This window comes from Cyprinus carpio, chromosome A9, assembly GCF_018340385.1.
Source record: "Cyprinus carpio isolate SPL01 chromosome A9, ASM1834038v1, whole genome shotgun sequence".
NCBI lineage: Eukaryota > Metazoa > Chordata > Actinopteri > Cypriniformes > Cyprinidae > Cyprinus > Cyprinus carpio.
Window position 1 is genome coordinate 20422392 of NC_056580.1, and position 23371 is coordinate 20445762.

At 35.6% G+C, this 23371-nt stretch overlaps 2 protein-coding genes across 3 annotated transcripts; both read left to right on the plus strand.

Annotated features, from left to right (window-relative positions):
* Positions 1-485: 485 nt before the first annotated feature.
* LOC109077738 (serine/arginine repetitive matrix protein 2-like) lies at positions 486-9728 on the plus strand. Its single transcript, XM_042764064.1, has 8 exons — positions 486-635; positions 2873-2995; positions 3451-3643; positions 3751-3821; positions 3966-6425; positions 6539-6975; positions 7541-7621; positions 7859-9728. Exons 2-8 carry the CDS (start codon positions 2968-2970, stop codon positions 7859-7861), a joined length of 3273 nt encoding a protein of 1090 aa, XP_042619998.1. The 5' UTR covers positions 486-635; positions 2873-2967; the 3' UTR covers positions 7862-9728.
* A 486-nt stretch (positions 9729-10214) lies between these two features.
* Positions 10215-22971, plus strand: LOC109052505 (calcipressin-1-like). 2 transcript variants are annotated; one of them, XM_019069932.2, is made up of 4 exons: positions 10215-10650; positions 20769-20942; positions 21493-21652; positions 21782-22971. In XM_019069932.2, exons 1-4 carry the CDS (start codon positions 10447-10449, stop codon positions 21955-21957), a joined length of 714 nt encoding a protein of 237 aa, XP_018925477.1. In that variant the 5' UTR covers positions 10215-10446; the 3' UTR covers positions 21958-22971. The 2 variants fall into 2 exon arrangements, with proteins under 2 accessions (XP_018925477.1, XP_018925478.1); XM_019069933.2 differs by lacking the exon at positions 10215-10650 and adding an exon at positions 19290-19823.
* Positions 22972-23371: the final 400 nt, after the last annotated feature.

The following is a 23371-nucleotide window of genomic DNA, read 5'->3' on the forward strand; positions in this document are numbered from 1 at the left end:
CAACGTCTTGAGACCCAGTTATAACCTTTTGAACTATGAACACCTTTACTGTAGTTATGACTATTAACACCATTACTGTTGCTATTCTAGAACATTAAGAATGTGGAAGTCCTGCATTGATTCAGTCTTCATTGTATATTACAGTCATAAAGTTTCAGTAGCTCAACTGGTAGGCCTATAACATTTCACCAACAATGCCAAGGCTGCAGGTTTAATTTACAGGGTTAATAAATACCTATCTATCTATCTATCTATCTATCTATCTATCTATCTATCTATCTATCTATCTATCTATCTATCTATCTATCTATCTATCTATGGTTCGAAAAGGTAGAAATATAACATAATTTTATATGAGCCTTTATTATTTAACTGAGTGTTTTTATTTATTTTTATTTTATTATTTTTTGTTATTTTTTTTTACAACGGTACTGTAACTGGTCAGTAGGAAGACACTAGATGCCGCTCTGTTCTTGTAGATACAACGACAGGCGAGCGAAGAAGTCTTGGGGTCCTGTTTCATGTGTTTCTGGGATACTGGCGGACTGACTGTGCCCTGAATGTCATGGCGACCAACAGCGGGCAACTTTCCCGAGGATTCGTAACTTACACAAATCAAGAAATCCACAACACTGGTGAGTATATGTGGGTGAAATATTTCTCAAGAATAATGGAGGCCTAGTTTAAGAATACGACGGGAATGACCGAGCTGGAGGCTATATGTTTGTTGTTAAGCCTGTTGCAAGTTGGATGCTAAGCTAATACAAGCTACCGAGTCTTTGTCCGCGTGTTCTGTGAGACGCTTATCCAGCCGTGTTTATAATGTATTATTACTTTCTACGCCCGCATAATTTAATAGTATCACAGCAAATACAGATGAATTCTATTGTACCTGTAAATGAGCTGACATTGCGGTTGCAGAGCACGCTTGTAAAGTTAGCCTTTGTAGCAGGCGCGTGGTGAGTTAGCAGCGCGGGAGCGCATCTTCGTACTGTCTTCTTAATGAAACAACGTGCAAACAAACATGTACGAGGTACTATAGGTGTTTATATTAACAGTAGGCATGTTTATTAAAATAAAATTTACACAAAACAATGTCGTATATCCATGAGGTGCATAAAACCAAAACAATCACACACGAGGTGTCTCGTGCGCCCTCTTTACCGCGTTAGCCGGGCTGCTTAACTGCATTTAGCAATCATTCAACGTAGTGATATTCTTATATTTGTGCTTCTGTTTGCTTGGCCTGAGTGACGGTTTGTAAAAACGCCACTGACTGAATAATTACACTTTTTTTTCTAAAGTGCCGTTGGTTGTTTCTGTCGGTTGTATGTTTACAACACGTTAACGTAACTATTTATCGATCATATGAATAATTTAGAATTTCTCATTGTGTAAGTTAGTTGTGTGTGTATGTGTGTGTGATTATTTGAATATTTCAAATGTCCATTACAGAAACTTACCATGCTAACCAGAGTTTTCTTCGAAATACTTGATTTTCTACCATTTAGACATTGGTGTCCACAAACTAGAGGGATATTTAAAGTGAAGAATAAGGCATTTTACACACATTCTAAGAGTTCACAAATTAAGCGTTCCCTTTAATTCATTTAGATTTTTTAAACAGTAGTACTTTCGGGGTCAAACTTGTTACTATGGTAAGTTTTGGTTAGGGTTAGTAATTGGGTGTGGTACTATAGCCTATTTAAATTCGCCATGATAACCATAGTTGTGTGAAAACTGTATACTTTCATGGGGCATATACTTCCAGCCACCATAGTCAAACAAATATAGATTAAAAACTTTTTTTTTTCCCCTTATAAAACATACCATAACTGTAGTATCCATGCTATTTTGGCTAAAACTGGGTTAAAAAAAATAACAAAAAAAAAAAAAAAAACGGTGGTACCTAGTAACAAATTAGTGTATTGCTTAGAGGTAATTTGTCTGAATGACTGCGAGTGATAAGACCTTGAGTTGAGGGGTGCATTTGGTAAGTTTTAACGAATTGTTGTGTTGGTTAGGTGTATTTTGTCTTTTTTATTTAGAGTCTTATACAAGCTCTGCCATTTGAACTGCAAATAATTTGAGAAATATTAAAATTCATCTAAGTTAGTCTCTATGATAGTTACTACTACTGTAGCTTCTATCCTAGTCACACTGATTCAGTGTCCTCCTGCAACATCATGAATTATATAAAAACCAGGCCTGATTCACAGGTTGAAAAATATCATCTTTTATAATCATGTGAGAATCAAAAGTGATTTGTCAGGCAGATGTTATTATGTAACAGCTCTGTTGATTGAGAGCAAATAATCTCTATGTGCTCAGCCAAGTGTGTCAGATATTATGTAACTAGCCCATAAAACATACATTCACGTCCTTATATAAGTTGCATTAAGTATTTTTGTCTTTTCAGGGCTCAATATTAAGGTTTCTTGGCCTAGTCATTCAGATTTGTATTTATGATATTTTCACTGGCTGCATTGCAAAGCAAACATTTTTTAGCAACATTTATATAAGGCAAACTATATTTATTTTAATTGTGTCTTAATAAATGTTGTTTTCTTTACTTTTTTTTTTTTTACTGTAAGAGCTTTGTAACTGCATAGAGGTATAGCTTCATAAATACTTGCTTGAAAACAATGACATATGGTGATTTGATTCGTTTTCAGCCCATCCAAACTGATGCTTCCAAGACTATTACAATCATTCTTGCAAAATCTCACTGATTTGGTGACATAAAATTCACAACAACAATGTATCACAGAAAATAAAATGTTTGATCACCACCACCCTTTTTTATTTGTGTAGTGTTTTTTGGTTGGTTTGTTGAATTTATATGCATTTCTGTATTTGTTTTTAATTTCAGACTGAAAACACAGGGTCAACACATTTTGTCCAATTTACAGAGCAAAGACTACAGAAATCATCACCAAAACCAAAAATTGGGATTCAGTTTTTGAAATGGAGTGTGCAGTAAACACTGGGCCTGGTAAATTACAAAGTCTTAATCCTTTAAACTGTCACAGTTTTAGCATTGTGCTTTAATTGTTGAAAGTTGGTAATGGCACAGTGATTGTTAGTACAAGTGCTTTTAATGTTATCATATATTCAGACATTTTCAGAAATGCCACATTATTAATTTATCTGATCGCTTGCTTCAGTATATAACTTCTTCCACATTTTTCTCTCAGGTAACCTGACTGATATTCCCAGTATATGTTATTCGATCTAAGTGTGATATTTGGGGTTCACACTGTTAACACCAACTGTTGTTATTTAGTTATTGTTGGCCATTTTTAAGGTTTAGCTAAGTCTGCATTATAATTATAATTAAGTAGCTTTTTTGTAACTTTTGTAATTTTATTTTAATGGTTAGAAACCACTTCTTTCATGCTGTAGCGTTCACATAAATTTGTTTGTAAACATTTTATGTTATCTCTACAGATGATGAGCCATCTGATACTGCTGTTCCATATGAGGTCATTACTGTAACGGATGGAAGTGAGACCCCAAAAAAGAAAAACAAGAAACATAAGAAACACAAAAGTAAAAAGAAACGTAAGAAGCGTAAAGGTGAAAAGGAGAGTAGCTCTGAATCTGGAGTAGACTCAGATGGCAATTCCCAAACAAGAACAAGGTGAGTTTTAGTTGCTTGGCAACGCTCTTTTTTTTTTTTCTTTTTTTTTTTTACCTTGATCCTTTCAGTTTCTTTAAAATAAAAGCAAATATTTTCCTTTTTTACAGTGTGAAAAAAGATGGCTCATCTAACCCTGAGGCTGATGATAATGCGAATGCCACAAAAAACTGTACAGAAGGTATGTTCATGTTTTCTAAATTAACAGACGATCTAGCAAATTATTATTATATATGTATGCACAATTTGAAACCAATTTACTAAGAGTTTTAATCTGAAATTTATAATTTGCAAAGTAAAAGCACAATTATATTTGTCTTTACAGACCTCAGTGATGTGGAAGCTGATGCCAAGGTTAAAAAGCAGAAACATCGTGTTGGGAAAAAGAAGAAAAAAAGAAGACGGAAAGAGGAGGAAAAGCAGGGAAAAAAGTCCTCATCTCGCTCAAGATCGGCGAGTACCTCAGTGTCAGGGTCAGAATCTGAACCAGACTCCAAACAATCACAAAAATTGCAGGTAGCATCTTTAAAGGTGGACAGAAAGTCACCTATCAATGCAGCTAAAATTCCAAAAGACAAATTAAAAGAGAGCACACCTCAGTTGGAAGATAAAAAGAGAGAAATTACTTCTGATCACGCTGAAGAAGAAGAAAGTTTAAAATTAGGAGGGATAAGACAGATGTCTCCTGAGACTGCACATGCAATAATCGCAGAGAAGGACATAAAGGTGGAAATTGTAGGCGAACATGAAAATTTTGGTAAAGCTCAAGAACTTCCTGATATTATCCCTAAGCAAGAGAATGTCCACAAAGAGCAAGCTGTGCAGAAGGACATTTCAAAGGAATCAAATGGGAATCAGAAAGAAAAGAAAAAACAGTCCCTCTCCAGGTCAAGGTCACGATCGCTTTCAGACACTAAAGGGAAAAAATCCAAACACAGTTGCTCTAAAACTCCAAAGAAGTCATCTGGTAAATCAGGACGTCATAATGACAGATCATCTTCAAGGGATAGGTCTGTGTCTGCCTCTGGTGGGAAGGATAGAACAAAACGAAGAAGTTCTAGGTCTCCATCAAGACGGTCACCATCCAAAATAACAAAGAAAACTGGACGGAGGTCAAGGTCAATCTCTGGAAGAAGAGCATATTGCTCTGACTCAAGGTCCCATACCAGGACCAAAAGATCCAGGACCAGGTCTCCACGACGTGGTCATCGTTCAAGATCTAGGTCAACTGGAAGACCAAGACGTTCACGGTCAAGATCAAAACAGTCTATTTCTCGGCGGAAAAATCGGCGCTCAAGATCACAGTCCAGATCTGTAAGGAGAGGAAGACACTCAAGGTCCCGCTCTAGAAAGAAAACACCTCCTCGAGTGAGGCGGTCCAGGTCTAGATCTGACAGAAGAGCAAGACGAACACGCTCAAGATCCATTGTGATCCTTAAGCGTTCTAGATCCCGCTTGAGAAGAAACAGAAGATCTAGATCAAGATCTGCTCGCAGAAGATCAGGTTCAAGAAGCCCAAGACGTCAAAGTAAGTCTCGGTCCCCTCAACGCCCCAGGCCCTCTGAGTCACGTTCTCCTGCAGCCCGTCAAAGGAGGTCAAAATCTAGGAGCCCTCATAGCACAAAGTCAGAGTCAGCATCTCCTCAACGACATAAAAGATCAAAGTCACGAACATCCTCACATAATTCAAAGTCTGAATCCCCAATATTAAGAAGAACTAAAAAGCAAAAAGGTAAACGGTCAAGATCAGTTTCTCAGAGACGCACATCAAGATCAAGATCCATTTCCAGGGAGCGCCAGTCAACAGATAGAAGTATATCCCCTACCAAAAGAGCACACTCTAAATCTCCAACTAAAGAGGAAAAGTCCTCAAAGGATAAGAGTTCAAAAGAAATCTCAGAGACTAAACAGCAAGTTTTAGATCCTGTGGAGGAAAATTTAGAAATAAAAGGGTCAAGTGGATGGAAACCAGTGTCTACTGAATGTACATCTGTGCAAAATCCATCAGATGAAGAGGTAAAATCATCAGAATGTGATACACAAAGTAAAAACATTGAGCAAGAGCCCGAAAAATCCTCTGAATATGAAGAAAGACCAAACCGATCCAGATCTCTGTCCTCAGAGCCAGTTCCTCAACAAGTTACTGTAGGGTCAGATGAAGATGATCGCTCAGGGAGCTCACGATCACCTTCACCGAGTAAAGTAAAAGAATCAAAGTCCTCCAACAGAACATCACCTGTTCAAAGAAAGCACTCCAGATCGGCTTCCCCCACTCAGAAAAGGCGATCCAAGTCGAAATCTGTCAATAGCAAGAGGAGGTCAAGATCTCCTGTGAGAAAACGCAAGTCCAGGTCTCCCTCACATAGTCGTAAAAAGAGGACAAAATCTCGGTCTCCTGTTCGGAAAAGAAGATCTAGATCATCCAATCGAAGGGCAAAATCACGATCGAAATCTCACACAAGAACAAAGCGCTCAAAATCAAAATCCCCCAAGCGGAAACGGTCAAAGTCTAGATCGCCAGCTCGAAAAAGGAGGTCCAAATCGCGTTCCCCTGCTAGAAAGAGAAGATCTCGTTCACGGTCAAGGGCTCGTCAGTCACGATCCAGAAGATCACGCTCTGTTTCACGTCGGAGAAGACCAGCATTTCGTGGACGATCTTTTGATAGACGAGATCGATGGAAACGTGAACCAAGCCATTCACCAATTTTAATTCTTCGTAAGAGGAGGTCCACCTCAAGATCTCGACGCAGTTCTAGCAAGACGCCACCACGTCTTACTGACCTAGGTAAATATGCTCTTTGCCGGCTTTCCCTTCTTGTAAGCATGAATAACATTAAGTTGACTTCAAAATAATAAAATAATGTCTGTCTACATAACTTTAATTGCCTCTCTCCTTAGATAAAGATCAACTTTTGGAGATTGCGAAGGCTAATGCTGCTGCAATGTGCGCTAAAGCCGGAATGCCCATACCTGAAAGTCTCAAGCCTAAGGCAATTCTGCAGTTACCTCTGCCAACCCCAGCTCCAGCCCCCTTGTCTTTGCCTCTGCCACTTCCTGTGCCCAATTTACCTATGAATCTGCCCATGGGTTTACCAGGTATGCCTGCAATGCCAAACATGACAATGAACGCTGCCATGGCAAGTATGACTGCGGCGACAATGACTGCTGCTCTCTCCAACATGGGTGCTCTGGCATCTATGCCCCCGATGCCCCCACTTCCTACCATTACCAACAAGCCCCCTTCAGCACCCACACCTAATCTGGCTAGTATTGAGGAGGTGAAGAGGAAAGTGGCTCAACAAGCTAACAGCATAAGCATCAAGGAGTTTACAGAGGTGAGATATGTTTGTGAAGTGCTATCCCAGTTGCTCAAAAAAAAAAAAAAAAAAATTATATATATATATATATATATATATATATATATATATATATATATATATATATATATATATATATAAATTCTAAAGAAATTAGTACTTTGTTTAACAGATAATTTAATTTGATCAAAAGTGACAGTAAAGACTTTTACAGTTTTGGAAAAGATATAAATATAAAAACAAAGCATGCTTCTTGAGCACGAAATCAGCATATTCGAATCACTTCTGAAGGTTCATGTGACACTGAAAACTGGAGTAATGGCTGCTGAAAATTCATCTTGACCACCACAGGAATTAATTATATTTTAAAATATATTCAAAAAGAAAAAACAATTATTTAAAATTTTTTTCACAATATGACTTTTTCATGGTAACTTTGATTAAATAAATGCAGCCTTGGGGGGGCATAATAGGCTTATTTTTAAAACATAAAAAAAATTCGTACCAAGACCTGGCTAATATATCTATTTAAAATCAATCCTTATATTGTTAGTACTCATTTTTTCAAATCATCTTTTTTTAGAAATGTAAACAGATTGCAGAGAGTAAGGAGGAAATGAGTATTGCACGGCCACATGTTTCAGATGATGATGATGAGACACGGGTGAGTATTTATGCTTAAATTTATGTCAGCAATACACCTTTATTTTAGCCAAGTATGTACAAGTTTTGAGACAAAATGAATGGTGAAATATTGCTTTTGGCCAAAACTTTTAATTGCAGTTTTATTATTTGGCCATCCTAGATTAATCATGGTCTGTCATTGAACTAATTTAAACATTTTCTATCGGTTGCCTGTATGTACTTCTTGTTAATGTTTTTATTTTTAACTGTTTTGCAGTAACCCACTGTCCTTCTGCTGCATCTCGTATATAGTCCTGATGATGGACACCTGTGGCTTGTATTTGGGATGAACTCTGCCAGAGGATTGCATCCATCATGTAAATTAACCTTTCGTTTGCTCACAGGAAAAAGACACTTGAGCATCTGGACACTTGAAGCTACATTGTTTTCAGTTATCTTTAAATTGTCAGTTGTTGGAAAAGCTGCAAGCTATAGGAACCTTTTTTTTTTTTTTTTTTTTTTACCTTAGACTACAAACTACCAGATTGGACCACTCAGTATGTCTAAAAGTAGAACAAAAGGGGTGAAGTGTTGAACAGACATACTACCTGCCCAGACTGACAGTGAAATGTTTCGCTTTCAGGCTTGTTTTTACCTTCACTACATATGGTGCCTCTTGATACCATGAATAACGACCTCTGGTAGATTTAATTCAGATTTATAGGTGTACCTAAAAGAAAAAAAAACAACAACAACAGATTTTGAAGTGTAGTTTAGATCACAGGTCAGGTCTGTTGGTACACACTTTCAGAGCTTTCTGTTAACATACAGAGACATGATCATTTTAGGAGTATTTTTTTTTCCTGTATTTTTAAAATTAATGAAGTGTTAATCACTTGTTTAAATACATCGGTGAAGAGAATTGTTTTTGTTCATTAACACTTTTGTGAACTTTTAAAGCAAATTAAATGTTGAGGTTCAGAGTTGTGGCTGTACTTGAGTGCTATACTTAACAGATGATGTTTGCATTGATGTGCATTGTAAGGGTTCTGACCACATACTTTCTTTTAGTTACATTGGGTAAACCTTTCTGTCCTGCTTGATGGTAACTGATATTGTGGTCTGGTTTTATCTAAAAAAAAAAAAAAAAAAACAGAGAATGACACTTATTGTTGAGATTAAAGGTTTCTTTTCTCATTTTTTAGTCTTATCATATAGTGCATCCTTGTATACGACAGACCACGATGCAGTTGTGTGGTATACAATGCTGTTTTATCTTTGTGACTGAAATATTTGACCCAGCATAGCTGCAGGGTTGGATGCTGTTTTTTCAGGAGTGAAAACGTCACCCATTACTATTCTAGATAAGGGGTGATTAAAATGCATATTATTTGCATAAGATTATTGTTAGACACATGTACTGTATATTGTGTAGGTGTGCCATTTTGTCAGGTAATTTTTTTTTTTTTTTTTTAAGACCTCTCCCTTTCAGTGTGTTCTATGGTGGAGACCACTTTACCAGTTTATCTAAAAAGAAATGTGATGATGGCACAGCTACTACTAATTAACTTAAAAATAGTTTAACTCTTAAGGTCGACACGTAAAGATTGTTAGAGTATGTTCAATAAGATGGAATGTTCCACACTAAATAAGTGATAGGTTTGTCACTGTGTTATTGTCCACATTTAAGAAATGATACAAACTTCTGTACAGAATTTCTTTACACTTCATTAGATTAATATTTACAGATTTCTGGAAATTTAAAGCATTGTGAATTATAATATTTCGTTTTGCCATTGTTCATTTTAAGGGACATTTCACCCAACAATGAAAATTTTTGTCATCATTTACATTTACAAAATAAGATTTTAAAGGTTTGTATTAACATGCGGATGAGTAAATGATGACAATTTTCATTCCTGGACTATCCATTTAATTAGAAAACTGTCATTAAGAAATTAGTATGGCCATGTTGAAGTCTTCTTAAGGATAGTATGAAAAAGGTACAAGCCCACATTCCTTGCATAAAATGTGAAACATCCTCAGTTTTGACAAAGCATTTTTATCCTTTCCATCACATTGTGAAAAACAATGGCACACTTTGTATATAATGCAACTTCAAATATTAAAGGAAACAATCTACATGACTTTTGAAAATGGGTTTTCTTTTCTAACCAGTTATTATTCGAAGATAATTGTCACTTATTTAATATTTAGAAAAATCATTGATTTAATCTGGTTTCATTTGAGGAAAAACACCTTACAGTACAATTGGCACATCGAAATGTATCAAATTTTGATGGTGTTTTCTTTTCTTTTAAGATAGGTAAATTAGCTTGACAATCCAGACTTAAAAAAATCTGCTTATCAATACATTAATAATTAATAAATAAAAGATAATATAAAACAACTCAAGTAATTCCAAATGGAATTGCTATCTGTTTGAGTGGTAGCATGTGTAGCATGTTCTTCCATACTAGTTCTTATTCTAGAATTTACTAGATTTAAAAGATTACAATTTTAGTGGTACAAATGCCTTCAATAAGACAAAAACGTCCTGATATTTTGATTTGACTCAAATGATGTCTTACCGCCCCCTGCTGGAATCATTGATTAAGTCGAAATTAAAGGAAACGGGAAGTTGTCGAATGCAAACGTCGGTTGCTGCTTTCAGTAAATGAAGGGTTGCATCGAGGTTACTTATTCTTATAATACTCAGCATAAAGGACAAGCATATAGTTTAAAGAACAACTGAACACGTCAATGCCGTTATCTAAATCGGTTCCCAAAGTGAGCGTGAGTCGCTGAAAGCTAGTGACATTTCATACAGTATATATGGACAGATAGCTTCGCTTGTCACGCCATATGCTTAACACCAGTTCAGTAGGAATTCAACTTATTTTACGACCTGGACAGCAGTTTCCTATCTGTTCCCATATTTACATTATGCAGCAGTCGAATAATGAGGACAGGGAGGCCACCGTCGACGTGCATTTTATCGACTTGACTGATTCACTGGTGGCCTGGAAAGTTCCTGTGGATGTTTTTGCCATTGAAAACCCTTTAAGAGTGAGTAATAATGACTCCACACTCCTGTATCCCTCTCGAGAATCTTATTTAGGCCTGACATGCATGAATAACTAGGATATACAGATTAAAGATGCATTTAATGAGTGCATATATTCATATATTACCAAAAATAAGTTTAATATGTAAAGACATTGCATTGAATATCAAAATATCAAACCAAGTAGCATATATATGTAAAAGAGGAGCACCAGCACACTTTTTAAACAAAAACGAAGTGTGTTTTATGTTATAAAGCAATAGATCAAATTGGACACTTACTTGTCAGACATAATCAGTTTCTGATTCTGAAAAACTATTTGGACACAATCTTGTCATACATAATCAGTTTCTGATTCTGAAAAAAACTATTTGGACTCTTTCTTGTCTAACATAACGGACACGTCCATATTTATTGTGATGAACTACACATAAATTGGCATTTGTTTTCTTGGTTTGATATTGTGTTATCGAATGCAAAAAACATGCATATTGACATTAAGGGATCATGCAGTTGTTTGTTGTAGATTTGTTGGCTGCATATTCATGCATGCAATTGTGTCATTCCACTTTGTTCAAAAGATGCTCTGTTGGATTGAGATCTGGGGCTAGTTGCATAAACCTAGCCACTATGTTAAGATTGTGTTTTAAGAACAAGTTTGACAAACTAGCAGTTAGCTAAGGGGTAAGAAGTCTTAATTTTCAGATTCAAGTTAGACCAAGCTACTTTTTAATGTACACGTTTCAAAAAAAGTTATGACCAGTCTTAAAGAAAAACTTTTAAGACTAGTCTAAGCCTTTTATGCAACCAGCCCCAGTTGACTGTGAGCTCATGGAACCAGAGATAACTTGCTTTGTGACATGGGACTTTATACTGCATAATCTTCACAGTAATCTTATTTAATGGGCCATAAGCAGATATAATCTTTTTCCTAATGATATGATGCAAGCATTAGATTTGATGATTCATGAGATGTTTGAACTTGAATGACTGTAACTTGGAAAAGACTGGCTTTTCATTGGTATAAAGTGTCACAATAGTAAACTTTTAGGCTAATGGGGTTTTTGGAAAATGTATGCAGATTTGGACATCATGGTGTGACTTGAATTTCTTTGTTCCTCATCAAATAACATTCTCATTTTACAAGTTTTTGTGTCAGTTCAGAAATTTTGTGTGCTTTTGTTTCATATCATTTATCAAAACGAAGCATTTCAAATATTTAGCTATTTGTCTTGAAAGTATAACCTTTCATACTTCCTCCATAATTTGTTTAACGTCAGTTTATGATGTATTGCAGTAGCCGTGCTTTCAGGAAATGGAGACTTATTATATACCCACGGTGTCTCTTGAGTTTAAGTGAAATATTGGAGTACTTTACAAGTCAAGTAGCTGAGTAAATAAACAAAGCAATAAATAACAAAGCATATTGCACTCATTTGTTTGCCATTTTTCTACAAGATGATTATGACATTCCAGTGGTGAATAGGTTTGTTTGTCTTGGCTGAAGAAATTTTCCACTTGACATCACCTTTGTTGAGCTATCAGACATCCTTAAGTCAAGTTGTAGACATTGTTATTATAATGTAGAGCAATGACCTGTTGTTTCTGTTGCCCTTTTTATATAGTTCAACTCAAGAGATTAATTTACCACAGTGACACACGACAGGTTTTGTTAGTTTGTCTCATGGTAAAGGAGCATTTGTTAATGAGATTTTGGGATGTAATGCACAATAAAGCAAGCACTTACTGTATATCCAAAGACTAAAAGTTGTCTATAGCACAAGTAGGTTAATTTGAGCTTAGGCAACAGGTTTCTGGCGTGTGCAGCTTTCTAAATAGAATGGAAACCTTGAGTTAAATGGAAATGGGATGAGAGCAAAATAAAAGTGATAGGAAAACAGTCTGCTGCTGAGAAAGGAGAAATTGGAAAATCTGTTCCATTGTGTTTTGCAATGTGGAAACAGTAAGCAAGTTCTAGGACACGTATTATAATGTGGATGCAAATATGATTGGAGAAGAAGGTTATATAATCACCACCAGACAGAGTGGAGGTCAGCCTCCCAAAAGTGCACATTTTGTCATTTATTCACCCTCAAGTTCGAGACTTCTATGAGTTTCTTTCTTCTGTTGAACACAAAAGAAGATATTTTGAAGAATGGTAATCAATCCGTTTCTGGTCCCCATTGACTTCCATAACATATTTGGTTAAATGTCTGTTGTTTTTTGTCTACACAGTGGAAGTTAAGAGTCACCAAAACTGTTTGGTTATGAACATGCACCTTTTGTGTTTGTTTAGCAGAATACAGGTTGGAATGACATTAGGAGAGTAAATAATGACAGAATTTTCATTTTTGTATAAACTGTTCCTTTAACAGTAGTAAGCCACTCAAAAACTTTAATTGGCTGCATGTTTGTACGCACAAGTTCCACTGGAACACACAGTTTCTTTTAGCATTTTCAGCAGTTCTTTGCTCGCATTTTGACGTGGCTGTTTTTTTTTTTTTTTTTACACTTCCATAATGCAGATGATCATCATCTCTGGTTAAGTGAACAATCTTAATTTCAGAACTTATTATTGTGGTGTCATCTTCCACTCTCAGTACTTTGAACTGGCCTATTTACAGTGGCACAGCCATAAACAAACTACTGCACAACTTGCAGTTTTGTGATCTACCTAGAGCATGCTATTCTCTTCCTCTCTTCCTGATACCTATGACGGTATCAAATTTTCATGTTTCCATAATTGCTGAAGCTTTTATCTCATTATACGGTATTATCACGGTATTGAAATAAGTTGCAAAAATGTTGTCATAATATAACAGATTTGATAACTTTTTTCTTATAACAGAAAGAACTGAACATTTAAATAATAAAGCATTAGATAAATATATATATATATATATATATATATATATATATATATATATATATATATATATATATATATATATAAACTAATGTTTCAAATGAATTAAAGTTCAAAAGAATTATAAAGGATGACAGGTAACATTTTACAATAAGGTCTCATTAGTTAACCTTATAATCAGGGTTGCACATAAGTGGTCCGCAGGTCCACATGCACGACCAAAATAAAAAAATGTGCTATATAAATAAGTTCTGACAGCGTATTTGTGTACCGACATGGTTGACAGCTGTTAATACACAATTACCATTTTAGATCCATAAACTGTACTATATGAGATTTCTTTTCAAACTGAAAGCATAAATCTAGGCTATGCCATTCCATTTTCTGACACTCTTTAATCAGCAGCAGTGCTAAATCCGGAAGCACGTATACTTACCTGCAGACAACCCGCCAAAATAAAAGCCTGCTGATTTTAAATTTGAAAACGATGAAAACGCTTTCAGCAGCGCTTTTATTTATTTATTTTTAGACGCTTTTATCCAAAGCGACTTACAATTGGGGAATACATAAAGTGATTCTTCTTAAAGAGGCAAACAAAGAAAGTAGTAGTAAATATAAGCATTTTATTTTTAAGTTTACTAAAAAATAATACTAGGCCCACCTTTTATTTTTAATAATATTATCACACATTATTATTTAATTTATTAGCTACATTTGTTACAGAAGTTATTATTCTTTGTTAAAAATACAACTGTTAGTTCATGTTAGCTTGAGTCCATTATATATATATAGTTACAACATATATATATAATATAGTTACAACATTTGATTTTAATAAAATGTTATTAAATGGTGAAATTAACTAAGATTAACTGTCAAAGATCGGCAACGGCCCCAGACTATTGTTTCACTTTCTTTAACAGCACGTTAAAACATCACACTCTTACTTGATCTGGACAAACAGTGCATCATTAGAAAGATCAAATACTCAATTTATTAGATATATTTAAATGTTTACTTTATTTCTTCAGACAGAATCATATTTTCTATTCATTTTCCACTGATTTACGTGATCTGATGAAAATTAGCAGCTCCCTGGGCTGTCTCGGTGTGTTTACTCTTCCGTGCTCGAGCTCTGACTCAGAGGAATCTCATTCGTCCGTCAACCTGTCAATCATATTGCGTCTCATAACAAGCCCCGTCTCATCCTGTGATGCATTCCGCGTTCATATCTGACCACAACAAACACAGAAATGTCTGTACCCACGAAATATGCAAATAATAAACACAAGATTACGATAGTATAAGGTTTGTATGTGATTTTCTTGAGATTCGGGGTATTTTCTTAACAATAAAGAATGTGTACATCTGAAATGCTAATTTGTGCAGCAATATAAAATAGGGCTGCGTATTGCCAATAATCTGGCGATACGATAAATATCACGATACATGTGTTGCAATGCGATATGTTGCGATACTATAAGCAAGGCTTATATTAAGATATTTCTTATTTTAGGAATAGGATATATTTTTAGGAAAGCTGTCATTAAGAACACACCACCATATGCAAACCTTACCAATAAATAAATAAATAAAAATGATTTAACCAGAACACAGTTGGATCTGCTTTGCAATAATCAGTCCCTGTAACATTCAATATTATTGAACCACTTTTTATTGCAGTATGAGTAAAGGGGGAAAAAATAAAGTGCTTGCAGAATCCTTTAGTTAAATGTACAATACGTATAATATGTATTTTATTAAAAATACCATATATATTTTTAGACCATGCTTTAAAGTTTCACAGTTTAAGTTTACAATTGTAACATACAATGTCATAACATTTTGATCTGAACAAAAGAATTACATCTGCTTAATATCAAAGAAAAATAAAGTGCTTACAGTATTCCTAAAGAAAACAAAACAATTGTAAAAAATAAAATAAATAGAGATGTTGAACCTTTCCACTTGGATTTCACAGGTTTTTCAGTTTAAACAGAAACAGGAACTGGGACAATTCTTTCCTCCTCTATTACTAGCAGCGAACTATATTAACGCTAACATTAGTGGCGTGCCTTAATGGTAGTATTTCCTGTCACTCAGGATTTGTTCAGAGATGAAGACTGCCATCTAGCGGTCGGGATATAAACTCAAAACGAAACAAAATCGATACAGTATCGCCAAACAAAATATCGCGATACTCACATGTATCAATATTTTCTTATACCCCTAATATAAAAGGCTATAAATAACATATTTGAACAACATTAAACAACCGAGCCTAATATTCATGTATTAATTCAAGCATTGAATCTATTATTTGCTACTTTAAAAGTTGATTTAGTTTTACTAGTAATCTTTTTCTGGAGTATTTTCTACTGGTTTCACTGTCTGATTTTCCTGGAGGCAATAAATGTGTCAAAAATGTGTGTTTTTTTTTTTTTTTTTTTTTTTTTTGTGGGGTTATTCATAGTCAGCTGATTGTCTCATGATGAAAGATTCCACTTTGGTTGCTTCTTTTTGTGGAAAGTCTGTAAGGAGTTTTGACACTTGCTGTATGCGACTCGGGCCCTCGAGCCGTCATAAACTCAGCTGGGTGTCTAGTCAGTGGAAAATGTAAGCTGTTCTCTTATAAGTGTCAGATGAATTGACAAACCCTCAGCAAACCCATTCAGATATCATAACCACAGCCAGGGTCTTATAAACAAAACACTGACTCATTTAGAAACTTGGAACCCACTTCCTGAATTGGTGCTTCAAAACATGAAGAGTGCCTTTTAAAGGGAAAAGTGGGTGAAATCAGCCTGTAGAAAGTCATGGCCATAGTTACTGAAAACTTGATATAGAGCCAAGTCTTGACCTTAACCTTGTGCCATGACCCGTTTCCCACTTTTGCACATATTCTAATGATAACCTCATTTGCCATTAAACTGACAGCAGATTCTTTTATTTTCCATTACATTGATGACAGATGATCACTTCATTTGCCATTACACTGACAGAAAATAATTACTTCATTTACCCTACCATTGGGGTTAGATAAGAATGTAATTTGCCATTTGATTAAATAATGATTCAGTTTTGTGATACTTTGACATAATAATTTTATCTATAATGACATGGCAGCAGAAAATGTAATTTTCAAGTATTTCATACGAATACATAGATGATAAATATAGGAATTTAATTTCCTTTACACTTACAGTAAATTAAGTAATTAAGTAACAATAAATCAAATTAATGCAAATTAAATTTGTAAATATTATAATAAATACTTTTAGAAACATTAATTGAATAGAATATTTATTATTATTAATAATTATTTATATTTATTTATTGTTATTATATATATATATATATATATATATATATTTTTTTTTTACATTTGATAGTCATTTTATTTGTTACTTTGACAGCAAAATAAATAAGAATCTAAATTTGTCATTGCAGTGATGATAATAACATGATTTGTCATTGCTTTGACAGACATAACCTATATTTTTGGCTTCTAGCTATTTAAAGATGATGGATTCAGCTGTTTGTGTTGTATGCTTCTGAACGGAACTGAATTTTTTTGTATGCATAATAATACCGTTGCTTTCCAACCGTGTAAAAGCATAGGCCTACACAAAATACTGCAACACTACTTAATGTTGTTCTGTTCACTATTTTCCATCCTGTATTCCTTCCTCTTTGTTATAATTTGGTTTCATGTTTTTGCTTTTCCATTCCCTATGAGAAACCTTGTTCCACTGGAACTGGATTCCAAGCTTTTAGAATAAAACATCTGCACATGTGACTGACAGATGCTTATGGCTAGTGTAGACATAACTGTGATTATCTCAAACAGGAAAGCTTTTACCAGATAGAGAGGGGAAAATTTCTAGTATGTATGTTCACTTCAATGATTTATTATTGATTTTTTTTTTTTTAAATTTGAGAAAATAGATAGATAAAAGAAAAGACAAGATAAAAGAGTTTCAGAGTTAGTTCAGTCCAGGTAAGTAATATTTGTTTTTGTTTTTGTAAAGTAGTCTTTTATACTCACCAAGGCTGCAGTTATTGGATCAGAAATGCAGTTAAAACAGTAATATTGTGAAATATCATTACGATTTAAAATGAATGTCTTCTTTTTTATTATATTATTTTTTTATTATATTTTTTAAATGTAATTAATTCCTGTGATGATAAAGTTTAATTTTCTGCAGCCATTACGCTACTCAAAAACAGTTGTATTGCTTAATATTTTATATAAATATGTGTGTGTGTGTGTGTGTGTGTGTGTGTGTGTGTGTGTGTGTGTATTTTTTTTTTCAAGATTCTTTGATGAATAGAAAGTTCAAAAGAGCAGCATTTATATTCTGTAATTTTTTATTAATAATATACATTTTTTGTAACTGTGTAAAAGTTTTTACTGTCACTTTTGAGCTATTTAATACATATTAAATACATATCATTTCACTTTTTTATCTTTGTTGTTTTACTTTACACTTTTGTATTGCAGTCTTCATTGACTGGTTTTGATTGGTAGCAAATTGTGATGACCCAACACAGTACCAAAATTTGTTACCTATATGTTCAAAATGACCTTGAAGTCAATCATTACAAAATATGTTAAAATGCATGTAAAGTCTACATTATGCTCAGTTTGTCAAAGTGTTACTATTTGCATTTAGCATTATTTTTTCCCCTCTGCTGGCCACAACCCTAAGACCTGTGACCTATTTTTTAGGTTGACAACGTCTGTTTAAAGGGGAAGTCGTGGCCTAATGGTTAGAGAGTTTGACCACGACTGAGGTGCCTTTGAGCAAGGCACCGAACCCCCAACTGCTCCCCGGGCACCGCAGCATAGATGGCTGCCCACTGCTCCGGGTGTGTGTTCATGGTATGTGTGTGTTCACTGCTGTGTGTGTGCACTTTGGATGGGTTAAATTCAGAGCACGAATTCTGAGTATAGGTCACCATATTTGGTTATATGTCACGTCACTTTAATATTGTTATCAAGCCTGTAAATGTATCATAAATAAAGAATAAAAATAAAAAAATCCTGTAAATGTTTCCAGTTAGTTTGAAAGGCCACACAGATGATGTTTATCTTAATAGAGAATAACAGTTAATCTTTGTCCATCAGCTGCACTGTCATCAGTTTCAGTATTTGGTGATAGCAGTGTGTACACAGGAGAGTGAGAGAATATAGATCATGTTTGTATTGCTTGCAAGATTCTGAGAAAATAACATTATGCAGACATGTTACAAACAAGCCTGATGTGAAAACTGAATGCTGCTTAAACAGATAGAAAATGAAAAGCTGCTCCTCAATAATAACAGTACAAAGCCACTGCCCCTGGAGTCAGACAGGAGAAAAAGAACACCCATGGAAAGTATGCTGTGGGGAGTGCTTGATAACACAGCTGTCCTTCTGCCCAGCTCAGCTGATTTAGATTTTCCATCACAATGGGAGGGGCAGCATGAAAGAGGCATACTGTGAGATGAGCGATACAGATCATTGTTTTACCACACTGCGTGTCCTGAAATGGTATGACTGATATGAGCAGAGATTGGCTGGATCTGAGCTGCATGGAAAGCAGTGGAACATAGTTTCCAAGACTTGCACTCTCAGGGTGTGTGTGTGTGTGTGTGTGTGTGTGTGTGAGAGAGAGAGACAGAGACAGAGACAGAGACAGAGACAGAGAGAGAGAGAGTCTGTGATAAATCAGCAGAGCCATTCGTTTCAGTACAGAATGGGAAAGTGGGGAGGAGTTTGCTAGCCGAGTCACCCCTCCCATGCAGTGGGCGGAGCCTGTTGTTGTTTAGCTGAGAAGGGCCTTTATATAAAAGGAGACGGATGAGTGAGCTGCAGTCTTAGAAGCTTGATCGGTGGTGCAGGAGCACAGACTATTCCAGAAGATTCTGTCTCAACAATCAGCGTTACGCGACCACAGAACGAGAACGCAAGGGGGGGTTATTTTCAGTTCATTGCTCAGTTTGACCCATTTCCTTTGTGAAAATGCTCTAGGCTCTCTGCTGGACTGAGACCGTCTGAGAAGGACAGGAAGAAAAGCAGAAACGAAGAAGGCGATTTCGAAGCATTTGTTTCCTGAAGCAGGGTTCATTCGTGTCCTCACGCTGGGGAAGGCAAAACGGACGCGTCTCAGCCCCTCCTGCCCTTTACATTCTCTAACCTCTCAAGTCCTCCGGAGGATCCGTCAACGGGCTTCAGTCATGCATCTGAAAACCATGAAGTGTAACCCTTTCTGCCTTATCGCTTCCTTGGAGGATCCAGATATGTTTAACAGACCTGAGCAGAGGGTAAGGCTTCACTGACATGGTGCCTTACAAAATCAAAAAAGCTTTATGCTTTAAATAAATACTGGAATAATTAAGTCAAACTGCTAGAATGCAGGTGTTACAGCCATTTAGAATGTCAGAATGAATGACAGAACGGATGATAGAAAGCTATCCAACAGCTCTCTGAATTCCTAATGCAGTCTCTTGTCTTTATTGATGATGGCTTGATTTGTGCTTTCTGTGTGGTTTGAGGTTGACTAAATGACCTACTTAAGTAGGATTTATGTATTTAGCTAATGATCTAGTTGGTTGGTTATGGTAGTAGTGGTTAGGTCATGGAATAAGATGCTGTGGGAACATTTAATGAGTGTTTGGCTGGACAGTTTGGGATTTTTGTATCTGACGTAAGCTCTTACGCACTCAACACCTATGCACAATAACACAGGATTTGTGGATCATACTCTAATAAATCTCTGCATAGCTTGAAATGGTCCATCAGGACTCTTTCTGTCAAGTCCGTCTGCATGTTCACAGCATGCAGTAAGTCTCTGTTACCTTGGAAACCAATATCTTACCGAGCACTGACAGACGTGGTCATTTTTAGGATGTGTATTAGATTAGTACTATGTGCGTCAGTACAGTTTAATATAGAAGCGTTTACTGAATATCAATCTGGCAGCATCCTCAAAAACAAGCTAAATGGATTCAGCACTATAATGTCTAATGAGTGCAGACTCACCACAGGGTGGTTGATAATCAAATGGTTTAGGCTTAAGGCTGCTTAGAAAGGTTGCCAGTCTGAGCCTAAATGGGGGCACACTTAACACTTGACCTCAGATTGCTCCACAGGGACTGTTTATTTGTGTACTCTGGAGTCCCATGTAAAATGTTCATTTCTTAATTTCTGTTTCCATGAAGATATAAAGTCAAATGTATTAATTTGAGATGTTTTCTTCTCATCCACAGGCAAGTTTTGAGGATCTGTTCCGTGCCTTTGACCGAAACGTCACCTTCCAGTACTTTAAGAGTTTTCGCCGGGTGAGAATTAATTTCACCAATGCTCTGGCCGCTGCAGAGGCAAGAGCAAAGCTGCACAAAAGTGACTTTAATGGCAGGGAGGTGCGACTCTATTTTGCCCAGGTATGTCCCCTTATAAGTAGCTTAATAAATTAATATGATTTAATATTTTGTTTAAAATGGTCTCTATATATATATATTTATTAAATAATAATAATTGTTTCATTTTTTTATTATTATTATTAAATGTTTTATTATTACTATGTTTTTTTTTTTTTTTTTTTTTTTTATATAAGTTGTCAAATGTATATTATAATGACAGCTAAACTGTCTAAATGAGACACTTTGCATTAGGGTTTATTTTTTAATAATGACCAACTGACTGTATAACTGTATAAGTAAAACAACTAAATAATAATAATAATGATGATAATAAAAATATTTTATTATTTTTATTATTATTTAAAAAGATTCTTTCCTCGTGGCATTCTGCAGTCAAATGATTGTGTAATCACTGCAAAACTGTAATGTCTTTTCACTTTTGTGTTATGTAGGATTTATTTTGCAATAATGACCAATTGTGACTGTATATTAATCTTTAATTGTTACTGTTTATTTTATCACGCCTAGTTAGGGCTACAGTGTACTGATTTCCACCTTGCCTTCTTTCTAGTCTGTGCACATTGGCAGTCCACACCTGGAGCCTCCTAAACCAGATAAGCAGTTCCTTCTGTCCCCTCCTCCATCACCACCTGTTGGTTGGGAGCAGTCAAAGGATGCCACACCTGTCATTAACTATGACCTACTGTGTGCCATCGCCAGGCTGGGGCCCGGTATGAAACATGTTTCTAAATTTAATCCTTTTTTTCTGAATGTACCATTTAAAAAAAAAAAAAAAAATAGGTCAGTGCATAAATTATTAATTTAATTTGACCTGCTTTCAAATTCTCTCTGTTCAACAGGTGAGAAGTATGAACTCCAACCAGGAACTCCCACCACTCCCAGCGTGGTTGTTCATGTTTGCGAAAATGATCAAGAACGCTCAGGAAGTGAGGAGGATATGGACGGAGACAGCCGTCCACATCCAAAAATCATCCAGACCCGTCGACCAGAATACACTCCCTCTGTCATGCAGTGATCTTAGGGAACCTTTCATTGTGACATAATCTTTGCTTTACTATCACAGGACCCTCTGGGGGATCTGCTGTGGCATGCAGTTGGTCCTCCAGACAACCAGAGGACGCCTTAAGACAGAACCTCAGCCCTGTAGAGAGAGACATAATGTAAATGTCCACCATCAGGGCAAAGGGGTTCATTGCATGCATTCAATGGTAGAGTGACTCATTTTTTTGCAGGCTGGGGGTTTTCAAGAGTGCTTCATTGGTAACTGTGGCCATGGAGAACATGAGTGTCCTATTGTGTAGTGGTTTTTGTATCTTGGGAAGCATGTTGAATCCCAGTCAGTGAGTGTGATAATATGATTAGTTTATATTTCTTTTTAATTTTAGCTTGATATTTTCAGGCCCTTGTTGAATCAAGATTACTAGAACTTGAACTAGATTAAATACTGACTATGAAGTAAATATTTTGTCATAAAATTTGGGGGGCTGTTTTTCCCATTCATATGTCAATTGTAAATTTTGTTCCACCATGTGCCTCAGCATGTTCATAAATTACAGAATCACGATTAAGAGCTCTCGGATATAAAAAGAAAAATGTTTTATTTGACTAGATATCTACAGCTTAAGATTGAGCTTTTTTTTATAAATTTTCCTCTGGGGGAAGGCGAGTTATACAAGAGTCCATTGTTTAAACGTTGTTTTAAAATCCTAAGGATGTACTGAAAGGCAAGGTCCTCAATTTCAGGCGCTTGAGTTGTTTGTAGGACCATAACACTGTAATTAGTTTTGATGGAGGACTGTTACACTCTTTACCAGGATGAACACCAATTGATTTCAATACATTGAGCTTAATAATGTATTTCTGATGCCTTTTACTGTTTGTTATGTCTGTATATAATGGTATATGCGTTTTTTTTTTTTTTTTACTTTATTTTGAAACTGTCACTGGTTCGACAAAGGCTTGGGTGTTTGTCCTGTCATACATAAATAACAGCCATAACATGTCATTAAAACAAGTTTTTTTCTTCAAAGTCGTGTCCTTTTTACCTTTTTTTTTTTTTTTTTTTAAGGGAAACAGTATTTTAGTCTGTGAAATTATGAGTGTTCTGACTTTCAGCCCACATGCCTCTTGAGTTTTATGCATTAAGCCATTTTCAAAAGATGACTCAGCATTCATCCAGTATGCTGGAATTGCAGTACTGACGCAAGTCGAGGACTTTTCAAGGTGATGTCTCTTTTTTTTATGCCTTGGAATAGAATCTGTGAGTCTCGAATGCCTGCCTGTCTCAATATAAACCATTGTTCCCACTCGCATGTGGAGTTATTCAACATCAAGGTCAAGCTGGCAGAGCTGATAGAAATATCTACAGTCCCCAGTGACTCATGGCCATCTCCACCAACATATCTTTTAACTAGCTTGTTAAAGTCAAA